The following is a 23618-nucleotide window of genomic DNA, read 5'->3' on the forward strand; positions in this document are numbered from 1 at the left end:
TTTTGGAGCAGTTCCCGTGCCATTTGCTTGAGTTGAATCTTGAGTGGGGTGGGTGGGGTCAGGCTGAGCCCACTCATTGTCTGTGCTGCAGCTGCTCCCGGCAAACTGTTGTCTAGACCATGCCTGTGCGTAGGCGCCTAGGCAGCAGCTACACAGATAGGATGAGTCCTCCGTGGTGCTCTCCAGGGAACCAGGAAAAGAGGGAGTCTTAGTGATCCAGGGAAGGAGGAGGGCAGAGGCAGCTGCAGCACAGGGCTGCTGACCTGGTGAGAACCCTCACGGACTGGAGGGAAGGCAGCCAGCCATTCATGGTGTATTTGCTGGGCCAGGTACTCGCTGTGCAGCGTTGTTTTTTCTCCTTTGGAATTTTTAGTCTAGCGGTGGGGGAAAAACAGCAAGCATATAAATATACAAATAAATATATATTCACAAAATATGGAAAGTGCTACAAATGAAAATTATAGGACCCACTGGTAGTAGGAATAGCAAGGAAGGCTTCTCTGGGGAAGTGATTTTTTTTTTTTTTTCATTTTTCTGAAGCTGGAAACAGGGAGAGACAGTCAGACAGACTCCCGCATGCGCCCGCCCGGGATCCACCCGGCACGCCCACCATGGGGCGATGCTCTGCCCACCAGGGGGTGATGCTCTGCCCATCCTGGGCGTCGCCATGTTGTGACCAGAGCCACTCTAGCGTCTGAGGCAGAGGCCACAGAGCCATCCCCAGCGCCCGGGCCATCTTTGCTCCAATGGAGCCTTGGCTGCGGGAGGGGAAGAGAGAGACAGAGAGGAAAGCGCGGCGGAGGGGTGGAGAAGCAAATGGGCGCTTCTCCTGTGTGCCCTGGCCGGGAATCGAACCCGGGTCCTCCGCACGCTAGGCCGACGCTCTACCGCTGAGCCAACCGGCCAGGGCGGGAAGTGATATTTAAATTGAGATGATGCCTAGAAGTTAGCAAAGCGAGGAGCAGTGTTCTGGACACCTTTTTTAAGTCTAGAAGCGGTTTTATTTTCCCCTGCTTTTGTGTAAATGACTTGGAATCTGCTTCCAGCATGAGCTTCTTTGGCAGAAGTCACGGCTGAGCCTAACTGTGGCTTCCGCTCCATCTGGGGACTGTCAGGGCCTACTGAGTCCCATGGTCCCGGTTTCTCTTGGCATGAAATCATGGGTCTGCACCTTCGTGGCACAGCTCTGAAAACAAATTGGAATTTGATGGGAAGCAAGCGTGGTGGATCAGACTAGCAGTACGTCAGGCCACCTCTCCTACTCCAGGTCACTGCATGGAGTAGTCTGGGGTTTGAAATAAGGGCCAGAGTGGCAGCATGGGAAGGTTTAAATTAATCTAAGTAGCAGGTCCACACCTGTTCTTAGGGTGGAGACAGCCTTCAGGAATAACAGAAAACACAAACTAAAGAAAAAGAGCTATTTAATTATATAAACATTTAATCATTTCTTAGCTTTTTAAAATTTATTTTAGAGAAAAACATTGATTTGTTGTTCTAGTTATTTATGCATTCATGCTTGATTCTTGTATATGCTCTGACTGGGGATAGAACCCAAAACCTTGGTGTATGTGATGATGCTCTAACCAACTGAGCTACTGAGTCAGGGCTTTTAATTTTAAAAAGTTTTAAAAGATTTAAGGAAAACTACATCCTATGTTGGTCATGTCCTTAATTTATAAAGAGTTTCTAAAAACTGATAAGACCAATACACAGCAATAAAAAATAGAAAAATATGAACTGTAAATTCATTAAAAAATAATACATACAATCACTAATCATGTGAAACAAGTTCAACCTCTTGAATAATTAAGGAAGTATTAATTTAAGCAATGATGTACTTTTTATTGCCCATCAAACTGGCCGTCTTTAGAAAGAAGGACATAGTCATGGTCCCGCTGCAGGCCTGGGACCCACTCCATATTACCTCCTCAGGGAAGTTTCTTGGCCACACTGCTGATGTGATGTAAATTGTCACAGCCTCCCTGAGAATAGCATGGCAGTGTATGGGAAACACCTTTAAAAATGTGCTCCTTGTTTGACCCTGCAATTCCACTTCTTAGTTTATCTTGAGGGAGAGGGACAAGTATGCCAAGATGTTGGCGCATGACTGTTAATAAAAGTATTTAAAAATGGAAAGGCTCTAGATGTCCTTGAGTCAGGTTGTAGTCAGATAAATCATGATCTATTCTTACCAAGGAGACAGCTATTTCAAGTGATGCTACAGAAGAATATGGTCAGGCAGGAATGTCAGTAATGGTGTTTTGTGTTATTTTGCTTACAGGTTTATTGAGATATAGTTTATATACCATAAAATTCACCTTCATGATGTATCAATATTTTAAGTGGGAGAAAATGAAGCTTACAAAATGGTATCACAGAGCAGTCCAACTTTTTGTAATAATGGAAACCACAAATATACATGCAAACACAGAAAGTCTACTTGAATGTGAACAGTGGTCACATCTAGGTGGTGAGATCACAAGCACCTTACTTTCTTATTTTTGCCTATTATATTTTCTTTCTTTTTTTTTTTTTTTTTGTATTTTTCTGAAGCTAGAAACGGGGAGAGACAGTCAGATAGACTCCCGCATGCGCCCGACCGGGATCCACTCGGCACGCCCACCAGGGGGAGACGCTCTGCCCACCAGGGGGCGATGCTCTGCCCCTCCGGGGCATCGCTCTGTCATGACCAGAGCCACTCGAGCACCTGGGGCAGAGGCCAAGGAGCCATCCCCAGCGCCCAGGCCATCTTTGCTCCAATGGAGCCTCGCTGCGGGAGGGGAAGAGAGAGACAGAGAGGAAGGAGAGGGGGAAGGGTGGAGAAGCAGATGGGCGCTTCTGTGTGCCCTGGCCGGGAATCGAACCCGGGACTTCTGCACGCCAGGCCGACGCTCTACCACTGAGTCAACCGGCCAGGGCCTTGCCTATTATAATTTCTAACATTCCTGAAGGGATGCCAGTTACTTTTGTATAAAGAAAAAAATTATAGAAGTTTAGGGGTGAGTGTTCAGCTCCTGACGTTTTGCTCCTGATGTGGCCATCATGGCCCCTAGATACAACCCTTGCCCCTTCTCTGGGTCACCTCTCTCCACTCCCTGCTTCACACTGTACACTCCAGTGACACGACTGCTTAGAGTTGGCTGCTTATATGCCGTTTTTTACCTTTGTACGTTTGCTCACCCAAGCCCCTCTGCCTGGAGTGATCGGACCCCTGCCTGGCCCACTCCATGCCACCTCCTCAGGGGAGTTTCCCCTGAGTCCCCTCACCCACCCTGGGCCAGGTCTCTCCTTAGGTGTCCCTGTGATCCTCTGCCCTCTCTGTGGAACCCATCTGTGTACTAGCTGTTTCCTCGCCCCACCTCCAGGACACTGCGACCCTTTTTTCATAAATCCATGTCTATAGGCTGTTGTCTCCTGGAAGCGGGCTCCTGTGTCAGCCTTTCGTTTTAGCCCTGGATGGGTAGGGCTTATGCAGCAAATCCAAGTGGTCACAATCTCCATTGGTGGTTTTTAACTGGCTCCTAAATGCATAGGAGATTTTTTTTTTTTTCGTAAAAGTAATTAAAGAAAATTTGAAAATAGAAAGGAAAGAGAAGGCAAACCTTCCATTGACAACTTTGGAGTGTTCTGTCTGAGAGGACATAAGAGTCAAGGAGAGTCGGAGAGGAGATCGGCAGGGCAGAACCCTCACCCTTCATAGGCATAAGAATCCCCCAGTCTCACGGCCATCGTGCTCTCTCCCGGGGCCCAAACCCAGAGACCAGAGCGCTGGGCGTGGAGTGGAACCCAGGAGTCAGCACCTCAGGCCACTTGGCTGTAGGTATTTGACAGAAGGAAAGTCCACACTTTGGGAATAGTTCATTCCAGGCCAAGTCTCCTCTCTGTGGTGGTCTCTTGGGGACCCCACAGGATGCAGTTTGTATCTGCACAAAGCCCAGTGTTCTCTCTGTGTTTGACCAACCCCTTTGAGGGTTGCAAGCTGGCTGCCCACCTCTATAGGCAGTACATGCTACCTTGAAGTACAAGCACCTTGAGCTCCCAAGTAAAGGAGCCCTGGTTCTTTGTCACAGGAACCTTCAGTGCTCCTCTGCGAGGGGGAGGAGGTGGCAGCGGCAGCTGTGTGATGCATCCCCAAGTAACAGACTTGGAGGCTGGGTTAGTGTAAGGAAACTCGCTGACTTGCTCAGTGCGAGGGGCTCTTTTCTATTTTGTCCAGAGCTGAGAATGAAGCGGAGAGCATCAGACAGAGGAGCTGGAGAAACGTCGGCCCGGGCCAAGGCTCTAGGGAGTGGGATTTCCGGAAATAATGCAAAGAGAGCTGGACCGTTCATCCTGGGTAAGTAAGCCTCTCCGTGCCGGGTGAGTGGGGTGCTGGGAGCAGGCACAGGGCGCACTGGCATGCACTGTCTGACCTATGGACGGACGTGCAGTGCCACACCCACACTGTGGGGTCCTGACCAGCCCTCAGTCTGGCCCAGCTTCAGCACCTTAGCTAGAGTCTGTTTATGCCTGTGGGAGATCTGGAGCTGTAGGTTGCCCTATACAAGAGTTGTCACTGTTTTTTTTTTATTATTATATTTGTTTTTTGTTTTATAAGAGAGAGAGAAAGGGAGAGAGATAGGAATGGGGAGAAGTGAGAAGTGTCAACTCACAGTTGCGTCACTTTAGTTGTTCATTGATTGCTCCTCTTAACGTGCTTTGACCTGAGGGCTCAAGACAAACCAGTGACCCCTTGCTCAAGCCAGCAACCTTGGGCTTCAAGCCAGTGACCTTGGAATTATGTCAGTGATCCTGCACTCAAGCAGGTAACCTGGTGCTCAAGCCAAATGAGCCCACACTCAAGTGGCAACCTTAGATTTCGAACCTGAGACCTGTATCCCAGGCCAACACTCTTTCTACTGCGCCACCACTAGTCAGGCAAGAGAATTGTCACTTTGTTGTAGCTGCACCACTTTAGATCAGTGTCAGCTGGGAGCTAGACTATCTCTTCCCACAGGATGTCTCCCACAGGAAGCACACAAGCTGCATTAGATCCCAAGGGCCGTCATCCAAGGAACTTTTTGGACCATTCTTGGAGGACACAATTAATTTCACAAAGCATTTGGTATAGCCCCCGAAACTTCTTGTAAAGTTAGCACAGAAATCGTGTAGAATGGGTATGACCAGTGGTCTGGAGGATCAGCAGATCCTTCCTGTGTGGTGTTAAGAGACTCAGCAAGTCCAGGTTGCTCATGCTGAGGGTTGCAGGTAGGGTTGGCTCTGAGGACCCTGCCTGCCTTAGCAGCCAGAGGCCATGAGTTCTGCTGGAAGAACAGCATCTGGACTTATGGGCACAGGATAGTTCCAGCTCCACTCACTCAGCAAGTAATTAATGGTGCCCACTCTGTGCCCGAGCTGTGCTGTTTGCCAGGGATGCATGCACAGCGAGACCAACAAGTTCCTGCCCTCACAGAACTTAGCATTCTGGTTGCAAAAAGAAAACTGAGCAACGCACAAGATCATCACTGGGGGCAGTAAGTGCCTTTAAGGAGGTAAACAGGATGACGTGAGAGTAAGAAGGGGAGAGGCAAGGAAGGTTTTGTGTGAGGAGCAGACACCAGAGGATAAGAAGGAGCCAGCCATGTGAGGAGCAGGGGGAAAGCATTCTACACAGAAGGAGTAGCAAATGCAAAAGCCCCAGGCAGGGAAGGACCTAATGTCTTAGGAATTAAGAAGCCAGTGTAGCAGTATGGTGAGAGGGGTGGGAAACATAACCAGTTAGAAAGATCGTGAGGAACCAAATACTGCCAGACCTTGAAGGTCAATAAAGGAGTTTTGATTGCATATTCAGAGCAGTTGAGCACTGTTAAGGGTTTTTAGCAGTGCAGTGATACAGTGACATCTGATTTATGATCTGAAAGCTCGGGCAGGGCGCTGTCACAGAACAATAAGCAGTATACGTCTCCAGAAATACAGAAGTTCCCCAAAGCTGTTACTTGGCCTGGGGCCACGTGGCTATCTCAGACGGCCAGGAACCTGGTAGAGGCGTAGTTTCCTGGATTCCCACCCTAGAGTTGCTGATTCAGAGGGCAGGTGCAGCTGGGATCACTGTATTTAACACGTGCTCTGCAGACATTCCAGCCTGCACCCACTGTCAAGAACCCCTCTTTTTGAAAGATGTGCCTGTGAAACCAGGTGTACCAAGCCGATGCACACGTACCCTTCATTTTTGGAGGGCAGACAGTGAGAACTCTCCACTAGGAGAGACTCTGGGGTGAGTTCAGTGGATGTCAACTGTGGTGCCCACTTGAAGAGAAGAACTAGACAAAGGCCACATGGTGACATGGTGCCACCATAGACAGGGCTACTGAGCAGTAAGCCTCTCTGTGCCATAGGTCCCCGCCTGGGCAACTCACCAGTGCCAAGCATTGTGCAGTGTTTGGCAAGGAAAGATGGCACCGATGACTTCTATCAGCTGAAGGTAAATGAGGCACCGGGGTTTGGGGTGCTGGGGGTTTGGGGGCCATCCTGCCAGCCTGGCTCCCTTTTTTCCACCTTGGCACCTACACCACTTGTGAACAAGAGTGACACCATTTCTTCCCGAGAAGCAATCAAGTTCACAGCTTCTCTCCGAACAACTCTTGATTTAATGAGTTTTATCTGTGCATAAATTACATTGCTGTCACATTAAGAAAAACTGTTTCACTTCGTAGGTGCATGTGTGAGTGTGTGTGCAAGTGTTGCGTGGTACAACGTGACGCCCTGCTTTTCCTGTCCTGGTCATTCTGCTTTGTAAAGTAAGGTTTTTGGGTTGTTGTTTTTTTGTCTGTGTGCCTTCCTAAAGATCCTTACCCTTGAGGAGAGGGGGGACCAAGGAATAGAGAGCCAGGAGGAAAGGCAAGGCAAGATGCTGTTACACACCGAGTACTCTCTGCTTTCCCTGCTCCACATGCAGGATGGTGTGGTCCACCACCACGGGCTTTTCCAGGTGAGTGGCTGCCCGTCCCCTCCTCCCTGACCCTCACCCCAGGCTGGCACTTGCTGGAGCCGCATCTGGACTTTGAGCAGCTCATGCTGTGACCTGTCATGCTGGGTATGTCAAGACTTCCTGGGTGGTGGGCTGGAGGTCAGGCTGGGCCCAGCCCTGCAGTTCTGTTGTGATGATCACAGCCTGGCAGGAAGGCACACAGTTCCTATCTTACAGCCTTTTTTTGAAAAGCTGCTTTTCTGAGAAAAGAGGAAAGCAAAGTGAGAAAGAACAGGCACTTGGAGCCACCTCAGTTGTTTTGGGGCCAGCAGTCCCTCTGCCTGGCCAGGCATTCCAGTTTGTTCAACAAGTGTCCCCAAGCCCTCGTGCTCAGATGTTCCAGGTGCCTTACGATAGGTACTAATTAGCTACTTGTACCCTGAAAAGAGCCCTCCTTGGGGCAGGACTGAGATCGTGTCTCCAGAAGTGGAGAAGCAGGCTCAGATGCCCAGGAGGCCTCCTGCTCGGGATACACCAGAGCCCCTGCAGCACCCTCAGCCAGGTGCTCTGTCCAGGGCCCCTCTTGCTTGGATGGACCTGGTACACACCAGGCAGCATGGTGGCAGGGAGTGCACGCAGGGTTTGCAGCCAGCAGTCCTGGGCTCAGGTTGTGTAACCTCAGGCAAGTCACTCGGTCCCCAAGCCTCCGATTCCTCATCTGTAGAGCGGGGAGACTCATAGCGATGCCCGCTTTGGTAGGTGGGTGGGAAGATGAATGAGAGTGTACAGAGCACTGAGCTGCCCCTTTTCACTCTCATCATGGTTATTTCAGGCAATAAAAACTCCTTCTCAGCTTGATTTCCTGAAATAAAATAAATGAAAATGCCTCCCACCCCCTACATACACCCCACCAAGGTCTTCATTCTGAGGTGTGCGATTACAGGCAACTTAAACATGAAGTCAGACCAAGGATGATGATTTCTTAGTACTCCATTTCTGCTAGCTTCTGTAGCGTGGCCTTGGCTTATGTCATTTTGGATAAGAGAGCCTGGGTGATTGATATTTCTAGTCTTCTATGTGCCAGAGGCTGGGGAGGACACTGAGGGCCTCCTCAAGCTGCTAGGACAAAAGTCTCCATGTTGTACCTATTTTTTGTCTTACTTGAAATAACTTTTCAGCAAGGAAATGGGTCCAGAAGGTGGCAACCGCAATGTTGGGAGCAGTGCCCACCTACCGAGCCCTGCTGGGGCAGGACTAGCTCCCAGCCTGGGCTATCTTATTCTCAGTAACCTGTGAGGTAGGGGTTACCAGCTCCCGTCGGCAGGTGAGGAGCCAGAGACTGTCCCGGGGCCCACATCTTGGACACAGTGGAGCTGGGGCCTGAACCCAGCCATTGGGCCAGAGTCATGCTTTTAACTGCTATCATGTGGCTACCCAGGAGTCCCACTTTCATGGGAAAGCAGTTTTCTTAGACACACAAGTCACTTCACATCCGCTGCCTTGGATATTGGAAGGAAGTGTACAGTGGTCATCGCTGGGATCCCTGGAGTGCCATGGAGGGGAGGGTGTCCAGGGCCCTGGGTTTACAGTACACTGGGCTCGGGGGGCCCTTTGGCTTTTAGTGCCCAGCCCTGATCCAAACACTTTGTATTAGGATCAAAGCGTGAAGCCTGTAGCTAAGCTGCTGGAACCTTATCCCCTGCTGAGCCTGGCACTGGTACACGGGAAGCCGGACATCGCTGAGTGGCCCTGTGGTCCACGCTGCCCAGGCCTCAGGCCTCCCTAGCCCACACGCATGCAGGCTTCAGCCAGGTTCCCTCGTTACTTTGTGCGTCCAGCACCAGGGGAGTGTGTCAAAGCCTTGGCCCCAGCTCCATCTGCCCCTTGCCTCCCAGGACCGTACCTGTGAAATCGTTGAGGACACAGAGTCCAGCCGAATGGTTAAAAAGATGAAGAAGCGCATCTGCCTCGTCCTGGACTGCCTCTGTGCACACGACTTCAGCGACAAGACCGCTGACCTGATCAACCTGCAGCACTACGTCATCAAGGAGAAGAGGCTCAGCGAGCGGGAGACCGTGGTCATCTTCTATGACGTGGTGCGCGTGGTGGAAGCCCTGCACCAGGTGCGGCTCCGCTCCTCTGCAACCCCTTCTCCTGCGCGAGAGCATCCTGGGCCCCCACGACAGAGAGGCCTCTGGGCCCCATGAGCCACAGAAAGCCACCCTTCTTGCTGCTGCTCTGTCCCACCCTTACCCAGGTATCCTTTACTGCAGGAAAGTGGCCAGGTGACATGGACACCCAGTGAGGCACAGTGCTGCAGGCCTCAGCCCACAGTCCTGGGGACAGGGTGCCCGGCCGGCCGGCCGAGCAGAACCCAGAGCAGGGCTTCCCTGTCAGTCAAGACCTGGGACCTTGGCACTCCAGGACAGTGCTTTATCCACTGAGCCATCGACCAGGGCTTTTGTTTTATATATTTATTTTATATATATTTCTTTTATACATTTTAGAGAGGCGGGGTGGGGGAAGGAGAGAGAGAGAAAGAAGGGTAGGGGGAGGAACAGGAAGCATCAACTTCTGTATGTGCCTTGACCAAGATCGAACCAGCAACCTCTGTGCTTCAGAATGATGCTCTTACCCACTGAGCTATCCATGCAGGGATGTTTTATTTTTTAATAAGCTGTTTGATAGATCCTGATCAGGCAGTGGCACAGTGGATAGTGTCGGACTGGGATGCAGAGGACCCAGGTTCGAGACCCCAAGGTCACCAGCTTGAGCATGGGCTCATCTGGTTTGAGCAAGGCTCACCAGCTTGGACCCAAGGTCTCTGGCTCGAGCAAGGGGTTACTGGGTCTGCTGAAGGCCCCACAGTCAAGGCACATATGAGAAAGCAATCAATGAACAACTAAGGTGCCACAATGCTCAACAAAAAACTAATGATTGATGCTTCTCATCTCTCCATTCCTGTCTGTCTGTCTCTGTCTATCTCTCACTCTGACTCTCTCTGTCTCTAAAAAAAAAAAAAAAAAAGATGTTGGATGGAAGTGGAGAAAGGACTGGATTTCCTCATGGGTTCCTGCCCCAGGTGATAAGAGCTGGGAAACCACCCTGGGTGGGGCACAGGTTGCCTGGCTCACATACCACCCCATTTGTACACGTGGCTGATGAAGGCTTAGAATGATCCTGGTCTGTCTGTGGCTACAACTCAAGGCAGGACCCTGAAAAGACATGTCACAGAGCTTTTTTCTGCCTTCCCATCCGTCTTACAAGCTGGGCCCAACCCCAGTCCTCATCTTCATGGTGCAAACCATGTGTGTGTTCTCTTCCAGAAAAACATTGTGCACAGAGACCTGAAGCTCGGCAACATGGTGCTCAATAAGAGGTGAGACCCACTTTTCTTCTCTCGTGAGGTAACCTTGGGGTTGGAGCAGGCTATGTGCTGCAGCTCCCAGGTCCCCTGTGCCCTGCAGTAGTCCCACAGGGATTCAGACTCAGCCCACTTCTCCCAGGAATCCCTTTGGTGGGGATGGGTACCTGCTTCTGTCTTTTACCACATGGATTATAATGCTTGCTAGGGAGAAGAGTTACTTTATTTTTTTGAGAGACAGGAAGGGAGAGAGATGAGAAGAATCAACTTATAGTTGCAGCACCTTAGTTCGTTCATTGCTTCTCATATGTACCTTGACCAGAGAGCTTCAGCTGAGCCAGTGACCCCTTGCTCAAGCCAGTGACCTTAGGCTTCAAGCTAGAGACTGTAGATTTATGTCGATGATCTCACACTCAAGCCAGTGACCCTGTGCTCAAGCTGGATTAGCCTATGCTCAAGCCAGTGATCTCAGAGTTTTGAACCCAGAACCTCAGTGTCCCAGGTCAACGCTCTATCCACTGAGCTACTACCTGTCAGGCTAGGAAGGAGACAGACAGAGCTCTGAGAAGAATTTCAGAGATCCTTCCTGGTCCGTCCATTTTTCATGCTCAGTGGGTGCTCAGTAAATGACTTAAAAATGGACAGATGGGTGAAGGAATGACAGATGAGCCAAACAGGTCAGGTTCCCAGGAAGCAGATTCAGATGTGTGTGCAGGAGGTTTACTGGGGGAGCCTCAGAGGGTAGGAGAGAAACTGAACTGTGGTGCAGATCAAGGCAAGGGGCACATGGCCCAGTACCCCCACTGCGGCCAGTCACTGGATGTGGGTGGTGCCCAGGGTGGGGCATAGCCCTAGGCAGTTTCCTGTGGCTAAGGGGACTTCCCAGGGAAGGGCACAGCTACAAGTGGTCAGACGCCTGTACTCCCAGCAGCGGGGAGACAATGGCTCGACCTGGGAAAGCAGTAGAGGGACACCAACCATGCAGGGGCCCAGCACCAAGGGGAGGAGAGCTCACTCGGTACACCACGGTCTGAGAAACCCAGGGTTCGCCCCTCACTCCCTCTCGGAGCCTCTCACCTCCAGTTGCTGATGTGGGTCAGAGGGCTTGCAAATGGCACGCAGTACAAATCTCACAGCAGAAATGTGGTGGTGGTTTCTTCCACAATGTGGTCACTCACCTGGGAGAGGCCACTGTCCTATGAATTGGCCACAGCCACAGCAGTCACAAGAAAAAGAAGCTTCAGAGAGATGGATCTCAGGGGAGGGGATGGCGGCACCAGACCCTGTGGTGCCAGCCCGAGATGCTGCGGTCGGACGCCGCTGCACCTCAGCCATTCACCTGTCTCCCAGAGCTCACCGTGCGGTGGGGCACCAGCCCGAAAGCACATACCGCCGTGTTGAGGGCGAGTGCGTAGATGGCTGGGGCCAGTTGCATGGGGGAGTGATTCAGCCATCCAGGTCAATTTGTGAAGGACCAGCAAAGAATGGCCAGCCTGACCCTGTCGTGCTCCACAGGGAGGAGGGAAGGAAGGGGAAGTACTTGAACCTGTGACTGGACTGGCCGAGTGCGGGAGGGGACCCCGGAGGAGCAGGGCCTGGGGTCAGACCTGGCTCACAGCCTAGTGCTGCCTTTTTGTTTGTTTATATATATTTTAAGATTTTATTTATTGATTTTATAGAAAGAAGAGAGAGGGGGGCAGGGTAGTGAGAAGTATCAACTCATAGCTGCTTCACTTTAGTTGTTCATTGATTGTTTGTCATATGTGTGTTAACCACGCAAGCCCAGCCTTTCAAACCCGCAACCTCAGCATTCCAGGTTGACGCTTTATCCACTGCGCCACCACAGGCCAGATTAGCGCTGCCTTTTAATTACCCTTGAGACCTGAGAGCTTGTTTGTTGGATTATTTATCCGTTGATTAGTTCATCTATGTGTGTCACTGAGCTTGTCTCCTCATCTGTGAGAGGGGGTATGTTCACCTCTCTGCTGAGATGGGCCAGCGCAGGCAGGGCCCCTTGTTTCTCCCTGGAGGTGAGGCCCACTGTGTGTTGAGTGGCTGATGAAGACACCTGTTGTGGGGTCCCAGCGCCCAGCCCCATGCAGCGCCTGACCCCAGCTCTGAATTATATGGGGGCAGGTGTCAATACCAGCCCTTCAGCCCTGAGAGCAGATTGTCAGCATGGCAAACTCAGCCTGGGCCCTCTTTGGGACTTTGGGTTGGTCCTATCCTGCTCTGGACTTCAGGCTCACTGTTCACAAAGAAAGGGCACGTTTTTTTGAGAACTTAAGCCCACGTGGCTGCAGAGCCCACATTCCCTGCAGCCTTCCACAGGACTGTTCATTGGTTCTCATGAGCACCCCGAGGTTTGTTATGGGAATGGGAAGTCAGGGCTCCTGTGCTGTGACCACCCCAGTGCCCCAGGCCTCTTTGTCTCTATGATGGGTTTGCTTCTGCTTCTCATCTCTCTAGGCCCCCTCAGTTCTGGGAAGGTAGGTAGAAGGTCACACTCTTTTTTTTTTTTTTTTTTTTTTTTGTATTTTTCTGAAGCTGGAAACGGGGAGAGACAGTCAGACAGACTCCCGCATGCGCCCGACCGGGATCCACCCGGCACGCCCACCAGGGGGTTCGCTCTGCCGTGACCAGAGCCACTCTAGCGCCTGGGGCAGAGGCCAAGGAGCCATCCCCAGCACCCGGGCCATCTTTGCTCCAATGGAGCCTTGGCTGCAGGAGGGGAAGAGAGAGACAGAGAGGAAGGAGGGGGTGGGGGTGGAGAAGCAAATGGGCGCTTCTCCTATGTGCCCTGGCCGGGAATCGAACCCGGGTCCCCTGCACACCAGGCCGACGCTCTACCGCTGAGCCAACCGGCCAGGGCCAGCACTAATGAAGGTCACACTCTTGAGTCACAGTGTAACTGCAGCAGCGTGTGTGTGAGTTTTCTCTGAGGATTGCAGAGCACCAGCCCCTCATTTAGACCGTGCGTTTTGGCTGCCCTCCTTTAATCTGATAATCCCCTTTCTATGTTGGAGCAGACAGATTCTGGCCACATCGCACTTAACTTGTGGCCCTTCTCGAAGGGGCAGGGTGGTATGGTGTAGACCTACCCTGAGTGTCCAGGGCCTGCTCTGTGTGTGTCCAAGGCCTGCCCCTCTCCTCTCGAGACCTTGCTTGCATCTTTTCAAAGTCAGCCTGGAGGAGCTGCAGCCCCTTCCTGCTGCTCAGGCCAGGCCCTGACTGCAGCTGGCCAGGCAGGCGGGCAGGCTGGAGGCCTGCGTCTAGACCCACAGTGGAACAGAGCGCTCCCGGGGAGGAACTGGGCGAGGTGTTTGCAGGCAGCTGCAGTGACAGGTTCAATCTGCTTTGGATGCAAGGCAGGGTTGAAATCTGAAATCCCCTCTTGGGGTTATGTGAGGTTTGCTGTGGGTTCCTCTTCCTCCTTTCTTTTTGGGTAGGCAAGTTGCACACCAAGTTCCTAGAAAAGGAGAAAAACACTGTGGTAGCCCAAAGGGCCATAGCTCAAGAGTGACTCACTCAGAGCGGATCCTGCTGACACAGAGCTCCCTCCCTGCATCCCTCACTTCCCTCACCCCCCTTGCCAGGACGAGCCTGGGGGTCTGGACTCCCAGGGATCTGTGCGCCACCCGACCAACTTGGGTGGTAGTGGCCAGGCAGGGGAGCATTGCCAAGCTTCAGAAGGCTTGGAGCTGACCATGTGGTTTCCTGTGGGAGAGACTCCGGGGTCCTTGGCGGGCAGAGCCGTGCAAGCCAAGTGGACCCTGCTGCCTAACCGTGCATAGTCTCTGCACGTTTTCTCCAGCCCCACCCCCACTCCTGCAAAGTGGATGGCTAAGCCACACTGGCACATGTGCTCTAGGGTGTGTGGTCCCAATGGGGCGCCTTTCTCCCACTGCCTAAGACTTGGTGTCTTTCCCAGGGTCTCACGTTGGTAGCCTCTGCCCACTGTCTGAGGATGACATGCTAATCTGAGCTAGCAGTTAGTAATCAGTGACTACTCGCCAGACCCTGGGCTTTTGCTGGGATTAAATTCTTTTTTTCTTTCTTTTTTTTTTTTACAGGGACAGAGAGAATCAGAGGGAGGGATAGATAGGAACAGACAGACAGGAATGGAGAGAGATGAGAAGCATCAATCAGTTTTTCGTTGCAACACCTAAGTTATTCATTGATTGCTTTCTCGTATGTGCCTTGACCGTGGGCCTTCAGCAGACTAAGTAACCCCTTGCTCGAGCCAGCGACCTTAGGTCCAAGCTGGTGAGCTTTGCTCAACCAGATGAGCCCGCACTCAAGCTGGCAACCGCAGGGTCTCAAACCTGGGTCCTCCGCATCCCAGTCCGATGCTCTATCCACTGCTCTACCGCCTAGTAGGCTGTGGGATTAAATTCCTACCTTGTTAAATCCTAACACAGTCCTGGGAGTTAGTTGCTAATATTTCCCCTGTTTTACAGATGAGGAAATTGAGGTTTAGCAAGATATTAAATAACATGCCCAGGACTACACAGCCAGGAAATAGCAAAGCCAGGATTGGAACCTGGGAATCCGACTCCCAAGCCCACCAGACTCTCCCAAGTGGTCCTCCTCCCAGTGTCGTGAGCCTCCCAGCGGCAGGATGCATTGCCAGCTGCCATGGCCATTCCTGAGCAGGGGGAGGAAACACAGTGCTTCTGCTCTGTGGGGACCTTGTGCTTGAGAGACTGAGCAGTCCCACGTTCAAGACAATGACATGGGTGGTTCAGAGCTGGAGCAGTCCAGCTCTCGTCATGCCGTAATCCTTGGCTAAGACCCTTTGCCTGCACACTGGGGGCTACCAGTCAGATTTCTTTGGCATTGACTGGGTGGGCCTATATGGAGAGGAGTCCACAGTTCCATTTGGAAGGCAGAGGACAGACTGGCCTTTGTTTTGCACCAAGCCCCGTGCCAGCAGAATTCCCCGAGATCGCTGAAGGGCTCTGGGAGCCTCTTGGATGCCGCTCCTGGGGAATTCCACCCTCATCCCCACACAACCCCCACCTCTGAGTTTCTCCACCCTTGAGAGTGGCCAAGGCCCATCTTGTGGCTCCCCTTCCTGCCGTCCTCCCTGGCCCTTCTGCCAGCCAGCTGACACACGAGCCAGGCAGTGGCCCCTGCTCGTCTGTAGGTACAGAAGCACCCTTCCTCACTGGCCATTCCTTGGGGGGCAAAGGAGCCGTTCCTGCGCCGCTCTGAGAGGGGCCTGCTCGCCCAGCCCACCTCAGATGGGATGTGAGGTGTCCTCTCTGGGCCACTTCCCTTTGCTCACATGTGAGCCTCCTAGAAAGATCAGAGCCCAAAACTGCTCTCAGCCACAACTCTCAGATGGGGGGAATCCACGGTGTCTAGGTCAGGGCAGAATCTAAAGTACAAGATAAGGATTGAGTCAGCTTCGGAAAAGAAGGGGAAGTCAGGGGCTGGGTGCTTCCCGGGGCACCGTGGGCACCTGGGTGGTGTCAGTCCAGAGGGCAGGCCCAGGGGTCAGAGACCTGAGTTTGAATCCTGCTCTACTGCTCACTAGTGTGTGACCCTGGACAAGTCCCTGCACTGCTCTGTGCCTGAGTTGCATCATCTGTGAACTCCCTCCTAGGCTGTTGTGAGGAGTGAATGAAAACAGTCCACACCAGGCCCTAGGGCCAGGGCCTGCCCTTGGTGTGTGCTCAGTACGCATCAATCTTTAGGACTCAGTGATGCTGATTGATAACGACATGTATAATTACTGGACGAATCAGCAAAGGGGGACAAAGTGGCATCCAAGGGTGGGCTGTGAAGATCTGTACCTTCTCCTCATGTAAATGGGAGCGTTGAACTGAATCCCCAGTCACCCACGATCTAGACATTGTGTGAGGTTGTTTGGGAAGTCTCTGCAAGTTGTCCCAAGCCCAAGACTCAGCTACGATAGCAGGTTCAAGAGAGCTCCCCTGAAACACTCACTCACTGGGTCAGAGTGAGCACGATACCTGCCCGGGCCCCTCAGCAGGTGGCAACCAAGAGTGACTGACTGGCCAGTGTCAGGACCAGGCACTCCCCACGTAGCCATGGGGAAGGCAGCAAGGGCCTGGGGAGCAGAAAGGATGCGTGACAAGAGATGAGGGCAGCAGGGGTTTCCATGGGGACCAACATCAAGCTGTGTTCACTCTGCCTCCCACTTCCAGGACACATCGGATAACCATCACCAACTTCTGCCTCGGGAAGCATCTCGTGAGCGAGGGGGACCTGCTGAAGGACCAGCGTGGGAGCCCTGCCTACATCAGCCCAGACGTGCTCAGTGGTACGTGCGGGTGCCGGGCAGCGGGCCGCAGGCCGTCACACAGCCGGGCGCCACAGCAGTTCATGCAGCAAAGCCTGTCTGTGGGCCTCACTGGTGGCTCAAACCGTCCTGCCACCCCCCCCCCGGTCTTATGGAGGGTGAAGACCATAACCATCACAGCAGTGCGTGTTTCGTTACTCTCTGAGATGAGTGCCAGGCAGGGGAGCTTTCTGGGTGAAATAAGGGGCACCTGAAGGACTTCTCTGAGGAAGTGACATTTGAGCTGAGATGGTCAGGACAGGATCAATGGGAATCACTGGAGGGTGTGATCATTGGAGGGTGTGACTAGGTGGAGGCAGCACAGCACATTTAAGGAGAACCAACCAAAGGTCCTTGTGGCCGCTGCTCAGAAAGTGAGCCTGGTTCAAGGCCAGAGAGGGGGGCAGGGGCCAGACCACAAAAGGCCTGAGGGAGGCCTTATTGAGAAACAGTGCCCTTGATTTCAAGTGCAAGAGGAAGCCATTGAATAATAGGTCTTCACTGAGTGCCACAGTGAGATTTGCATTTCGAAGACATCACTCCCTTTGTTCATTCATTCATTCATTCTGCTGGTATTTATCTGCCAAGGACCTACTATATGCAAGGCCCTGTTCTAGACACTTTGGATACAACGGTAACAGGCAGACAAAAACCCTTGCCTCTGTGACTGGTAAGCTGACTTTCCAGTGGGGCTGAGACAGAAGAATAAGTAAGGCAATCATGTGGTTATTAACTACCAGTCATATTTCTAAGTACCAGGTACTGTACTGAGCATGACATGCAGTATCTGTTTAAGATCACACAGCTGCCTTGTGAGGTACATATTCCAAGTTCCTTCCTTAGAGGTGAGAAAACGAGGCTCAGAGAGATAAATCTCTTGTCCAAACTCATAGCTAATAGTGAACCTGGGGGCTGCCTGACCTTCGGTGGGCCTGGTGAGCCCTTGGGAACCAGTGTCCCCCACCCCAAAGACACCTTCAGCCACCCAGGAGGCTTTGGGACCCAGAGGAGGGGTCGTAGTTGTCCAGGCACTGCCTGGTGCTCAGCAGGGTCTGAGAGCCCGGTGGTGTTCAGGGACCCTGCTGCCAAAGAGCCTGCTGCCGCGCCACAGGGGCACTGTCCCGGGGCTGGGCGGGCAGGGGGTTTTCGGAGGGGTGGCATTGTTCTCACCTCTGACATTTGGAGCAGGTCAGGCAGTGGCCAGCACATGGGAGGAGCTCTGCTACTGAGGGCGAGACGGCTGGATTGCCCTGGAAGTGGGAAGAGCAGGGCCTTGACAGTCAGCACCCTGACCCTGGACAGATTACATCCCTGGGCCTTCATTCACTCTGGAAAAACAGAAAATAACTAATTGATAGAGTTGTGGTAGAGATTTAATGAGATAAAAGTGGTTTCTTTGGAGTTCACTTAACTGGATAGTCGTTCACTTAGCAAATGGAAGTCCCTGCTAGGCACCAGGGTCAGCAGTGAGCAAAGCAGAGCGGCACCTGCGTAGGAGAACTTACCTTCCTGTGGGGGAGACGGAATAAACCGACAGAGAACGGGATCCTCACGGGTTATGCTAAATGCTATGAGGGAGTAACGAGGGGTGTGGCTGACTTGGCCAGAGCCAGTTATCTGTTTGTTCCACAGGCACGTTGACCACCTGCTCTGGGAGCACTCTGCTGGGAGCGGGGGCCAGAGGCAGGCCTGGGGCCCAGAGCTCTCAGCCTGGCAGCACAAGGCTGGTGCTTTGGGAAGAGGCAGGAGGCGCACCTGAGGGGGGGTCACTGTGGAGCTGGGTTTGGCATGAGCAGGAGCAGCCTGAAGAGCAGGGAAGGGCCGGCATGATAAAAGCTCCAGGGCTGAGCCCGTGAGAGGGAGGCTTCCTCTGCGAAGAGGGGGGGGCACTGTGACCAGAAGTGAAGGGGGCAGGCCGAGAGGATTCCAGGCAGCCAGCTGGTAAACTGAGGGAGTCCCGGGGCCATTCCCTTCACGGGCCTTGTGCTAAGTGTGTGTGTACCTGTGTGCCCACAGGCCGGCCGTACCGGGGCAAGCCGAGCGACATGTGGGCCCTGGGTGTGGTGCTCTTCACCATGCTGTACGGCCAGTTCCCTTTCTACGACAGCATCCCCCAGGAGCTCTTCCGCAAGATCAAAGCCGCAGAGTACACCATCCCTGAGTGAGTCCTGCCTACCTGGGGTGGGGAAGGAGGCCTGGAGGGGCAGGCTCAAGGGCAGAGACGACACAGGGAGGCTTGGAGTCCTGGGTCCGAGACCCAGCACCAGGAGCCCCCACCTGAGCCCTTGCCCTCTCCTGCATCAGGGACGGGCGGGTTTCTGAGAGCACCGTGTGTCTCATCCGGAAACTGCTGGTCCTCGACCCCCAGCAGCGCCTGGCCGCCGCCGACGTCCTGGAGGCCCTCAGCGCCATCATCGCATCATGGTAAATGGGCTGGCTTCTGCCCATCCTGCGCAGGAAAGAAGCCTTAGGCTGGGCCTGTGTCTCTGCCAGGCAGTCAGGTTTCTAGGGGCAAGGTATGGAGGTGCTGGCAGCACTCGGCCTGGCGCCTCCTGCCAGCCAGTCGCTGCCAGTGACGACAGGGCATTGCCTCACTGGGGGCTGCCGGTCTGATGTGACCACCTCCCCTGCAGGCAGTCCCTGTCATCTCTGAGCGGGCCTTTGCAAGTGGTTCCTGACATCGATGACCAAATGGGCAATGCAGACAGCTCCCAGGAGGTGAGTTGGGAAGGGCAGACAGGTGGTTACACAAGTCCTGAAGGACGGGCCTCCTCAGGGGCTGGGTGGGGCAGGGCCCAGGTGCAGCTCCCAGCAGGCGGCAGGGCCTTCTCAGCTTTTCTTTTTTTAACAGAGACAGAGAGTCAGAGAGGACAGAGAGTCAGAGAGAGGGACAGATAGGGACAGACAGACAGGAACAGAGAGAGATGAGAAGCATCAATCATCGGTTTTTCATTGCAACACCTTAGTTGTTCATTGATTGCTTTCTCATATGTGCCGTGACCGCGGGCCTTCAGCAGACCGAGTAACCCCTTGCTCGAGCCAGCGACCTTGGGTCCAAGCTGGTGAGCTTTTGCTCAAACCAGATGAGTCCATGCTCAAGCTGGCAACCTCGGGGTCTTGAACCTGGGTCCTTGGCATCCCAGTTCGACGCTCTACCCACTGCACCACCGCCCGGTCAGGAGCCTTCTCAGCTTTGTCTCTAGCTCTTAGAGTGAAAAGGAAGACCTAAGTTCTCCCCCTGCCCACCTGGCACCTGCCTGTGTCTGGCTCAGTTGGCAGTTCTGTGGCCTGAGATGGGACAGCGGGGCGACTGTGGTGGAGGGCCCACACGATGGCCCTCCTGGCCCCCTCTTCCTGCCCAAATGCTTTGCCATGTGTGGGCCCTTTAAACAGTCACATTTCTCTGCCCCTCTGACTCACAAGGTTCTCTTCCTGCTTTTCATTTTCCAGTGATTCATTTTCCCCTCATTTTCCCTCTTCCCTGTTCGCTGCACTGGAGAAAGTGCCGGGCCGGGGTGAGAGCAGAGATCTGGGCCCAGGCAGCAGCTACTGGGTGGTCTTAGGGTGCCCCCTGGAGGGCAGAGCTTGGCCAGGCTCCTGGGAGGGACGCTGTCTCTTCCCTCTCTGGCCACCCTGCAGTCCCACAGCAAGCAGTGGGCAGGTGGGGACAGAAGGCACCAGCCTGGGACCACACAAAGTCCTGGTCCTCAGCACCCCCCCCCAGGACTATTCAACAGCTAAAAACGACCATCGCTAGCACACAAGGAGTGCACACACCAGCACCTCTCATTCAGTCCTGTGTGACCTCTGTTTCTTATCAGTGTTTCACAAGAGGAAGCAGGTTCAGAGAGGTGAAATAAGTCTCTCAGTCATACAGCTTGGAAATAGTAGAGCTGAGCCTTGAACCCCAGTCTGATTTTGTAGCCCTGCTGTTCCCCTCTGCTGAGTCACACAGGGACCCTACCACTTCAGTTTGTTACTGTCTGTCTGGGCCCCTCCAGGGAGCTCAGTAGGGGGTGGGGGTGGGCAAGATAAAGAAACATGGCTGCCCATGTGCTGAGCACCCCAGCCCCAGGCCTCTTCTCCAACACTTGCCCAGCCCTGGCCCCTCAGGGCTCTCGATAAGCTCTGTGAGGAAAGACTGCTGCCCACTTCCCAGGCAAAGAAGCTAAAGCTGCAGAGGTCATGTCACTTCTCCCAAAGTCATGAGTTAGGAAGGTGGGGACCCAGCCCAGATTCCAGGTCTGCTTCAACTGGAGCGACACCCAGGGTGACCAGCAAGGCGAGACCCAGGTTGGCGGGCTTCAGGGACCCACGCTCTGTCCCGTGGCTAGATGGGCTCCAGGGGTGTGGTGCCTGGGCAGGGAGCCTCTGGAGCCAGGCGGGCTGACCCTCACGCCCCTGCTCTTCTCTCTCCACCTTGGCCCCTCTGTCTCTGCCTCTGTCTCTTCCCCCGCACGTCGCAGGCAAAGGTGACGGAGGAGTGCTCCCAGTATGAGTTTGAGAACTACATGCGGCAGCAGCTGCTGCTGGCCGAAGAGAAGAGCTCCACACACGAGGCCCGCAGCTGGGTGCCCAAGCGGCACTTCGGCAGCGCGCCCCTGGTGCGCCGGCTGGGCCACGACGCGCAGCCCATGAACCCCCTGGACGCAGCCATCCTGGCGCAGCGCTGCCTGCGGAACTAGCAGCCTTGGGCAGGCATCCCAGCACCACCTGCCGCCTCTCCCTGGCCCCCCCGCCAGGGCCCCACTGTGGCTATGGGCTGGGCCCTGGAGTGCTGAGCTCGCTCCCAAGCTGCCACGGGGACCGGCAGGGACAGCCCGGGTCACACACGGGGTCAGCAGAGGTACCACAAAGCTACCTTTTGGAATGATTGCTTGATTGTGTTGGTTTTTAATCTGAGAAGCCTAGATAACTAATCTGCTTTTAATCATGACGTTTTAATCTACCTCTGTCTCTTTAACCATGCTGTCTCTGGACTGAGTGAGAGGGAGGAGGAGGGAGCCCACCCAGCCGTCTGCCCCAGGCAGCTGCTCCCCACAGTCCAAATAAGCTGAAGGTGCAGCTCGCTGCTGGTTCTCAAAGCGAATGCCCACTCCCCACCACAACCCTAGGCCCTCCCACGGTCAGTTTCCCTCCCTCCCCTTCTGACCCCAGACCCCTCAGTCCAAGCTTTGGAAAACCTTCACCTCATCTTAAGTGGAATTCAAATATATTTATTTTTATACTAAAACCAACTTCTCTCCCATCACCAGGTGACTCGGCCCATGGCCACTCCCTGCTCCCAGCCTGGCTAGACAGCAGGGAGTCCACAGCCCACAGATGGGCCCCCCCTCACCCCCTGGCTCAGAAGCCCCTTCTTGCCAGCCCCTCTCCACCTCCAGCCCACCAGTCCCTCCTATCTCTGGTGATTGGGAGGCCTTTCTCGACTTGGTTCTCTTTCTGCCAGCTCAGTAGCGTCTCTGAGGTGCTGTGCACTCGCATTAACCCTGGTTTCCTTGTCTACCCCTCACCGCAGTACCGAGGTGACGTTGACATAGATGTGAAGGAGGCCTGGCGGTCGGGCTGAGCAGGGTGCGCTGGGCTGGCCGTGGACAGGTGGGCCCTGCTATGTGCCCTCTCGCTCCCCATACCTACTCTGTGTTCAGAGAACGGTGGGGACATCTCCCCTCCTACCCTTGCCTCATAAAAGACTGGTGTCTCTCCCAACAGGCCCTGGCCAAGGTCCATCATGGGGCCACAGGGCTCATGGAAGAATTTTAGGGACTAGGGGACTCTGGCTTGAGAACAGCCCTGCTGCCCTTTTGAGCCGAGATTTTGAAGTGGATGCCTGTCTTGCCAGAAATGCTGTTCTCACCAGAACGCCCTCCCCTCCCACACTCCCTCACTGGCCTTGGCCCTGCCCAGTGCCAAGCGAAGATCTTCCCCCGGTCTCCCCACCAGACCCCCTTAGAAAGGCCAACTGTTCAGCTCCCGGCAGCCCTGGGCCCTAGGCCTTTCCTGCCTGTCCTTGCTCCCCAGTGGGAAGGTGACCAAGGTCTGTGTGACCTTGTTCCCCAGTATGAGTTGCCCCCTCCCCAAAAGCTGATTCACTGTGAGTGACTTGGGCAAGTTCCCAAACCTCCTTGTGCCTCAGTTTCCCCATCTGGAAAAAATGGGGCCACCTCTTGCCAGCAGTAGCAGGGCCACCCACGCCCCTTCCTCTCCATACCCCCTTCCCAGCACTTGGGCGCCTCATGCCTCTGCCTCAGTGGGTCTGAGGGAGCCCACCTGAGCCCAGCACTTACTAAGCTGTCTCTGTCAGCTGTCTGGCTGCTGAGAGCCAGAGTCTCATGCTATGGGGTTGGAGGATGCCGTTTTCTATATTTATTTCAAAAACAATCTCCCAAGGGAGTAGAAATGCAGTCCGCCTAGGGCTCCCAGCCCATGACTGTCCTGTGAGGGGTTCAGATGTACCCCCTACCCAGCAGCCTGCCCAGACCTTCCAGGCCTGCTTGCCATGTGTGATCGTTCTCCTTTTCAAAGCAATAGCCTCCAGGTCTGCAAAGCCGGATCAGACAGAGGTCCCTTCCAAGGTCAACCTGTGTGTCTGATTACATTGCTAGCAAAGCAAATGGGAGGAGGTTGGGTTTGCCCTCACTGACTGTCACACGCTGAGAGAAGTCCAATTGTAAAGAAACAAAATAGAAAAAGTCACAAAAAAATTTGTATAAAGACATATTTTTGTACTACATGGGGACTCTTCCTGCATGTCAGCAATAAAACTTCCTGATCTGGAGCCACTGTGGCCTGTGCCGTCTGCAGTTCTTGCCCTCTCACCTGCGTGTCGGGTCTCCCTCCCATCCCAGCCAGGCAGGGCTGGTTCTGTAGCTCTTGGCCAGGGGTCCCCAAACTATGGCCCGTGGGCCGCATGCGGCCTCCTGAGGCCATTTATCCAGCCCCCACCACACTTCCGGAAGGGGCACCTCTTTCATTGGTGATCAGTGAGAAGAGCATAG

At 53.8% G+C, this 23618-nt stretch overlaps 1 protein-coding gene across 3 annotated transcripts in view; it reads left to right on the forward strand.

Moving 5' to 3' along the window:
- The window catches only part of STK40 (serine/threonine kinase 40), a 42674-nt gene extending 19271 nt beyond the window's left edge, over positions 1 to 23403 (forward strand). For all 3 annotated transcript variants that reach the window (XM_066269636.1, XM_066269638.1, XM_066269637.1), the window contains exons 2-11: positions 4217 to 4336; positions 6375 to 6460; positions 6824 to 6967; positions 8842 to 9069; positions 10273 to 10325; positions 16487 to 16602; positions 18637 to 18781; positions 18925 to 19044; positions 19254 to 19338; positions 21087 to 23403. In XM_066269636.1, coding sequence (XP_066125733.1) covers positions 4225 to 4336; positions 6375 to 6460; positions 6824 to 6967; positions 8842 to 9069; positions 10273 to 10325; positions 16487 to 16602; positions 18637 to 18781; positions 18925 to 19044; positions 19254 to 19338; positions 21087 to 21305 — 1308 coding nt within the window. In that variant the 5' untranslated portion in view covers positions 4217 to 4224 and the 3' untranslated portion in view covers positions 21306 to 23403. The remainder of the gene's footprint in view (positions 1 to 4216; positions 4337 to 6374; positions 6461 to 6823; positions 6968 to 8841; positions 9070 to 10272; positions 10326 to 16486; positions 16603 to 18636; positions 18782 to 18924; positions 19045 to 19253; positions 19339 to 21086) is intronic.
- The last annotated feature ends 215 nt before the right edge of the window (positions 23404 to 23618 follow it).

Source organism: Saccopteryx bilineata, chromosome 3, assembly GCF_036850765.1.
Source record: "Saccopteryx bilineata isolate mSacBil1 chromosome 3, mSacBil1_pri_phased_curated, whole genome shotgun sequence".
NCBI classification, from domain to species: Eukaryota; Metazoa; Chordata; class Mammalia; order Chiroptera; family Emballonuridae; genus Saccopteryx; species Saccopteryx bilineata.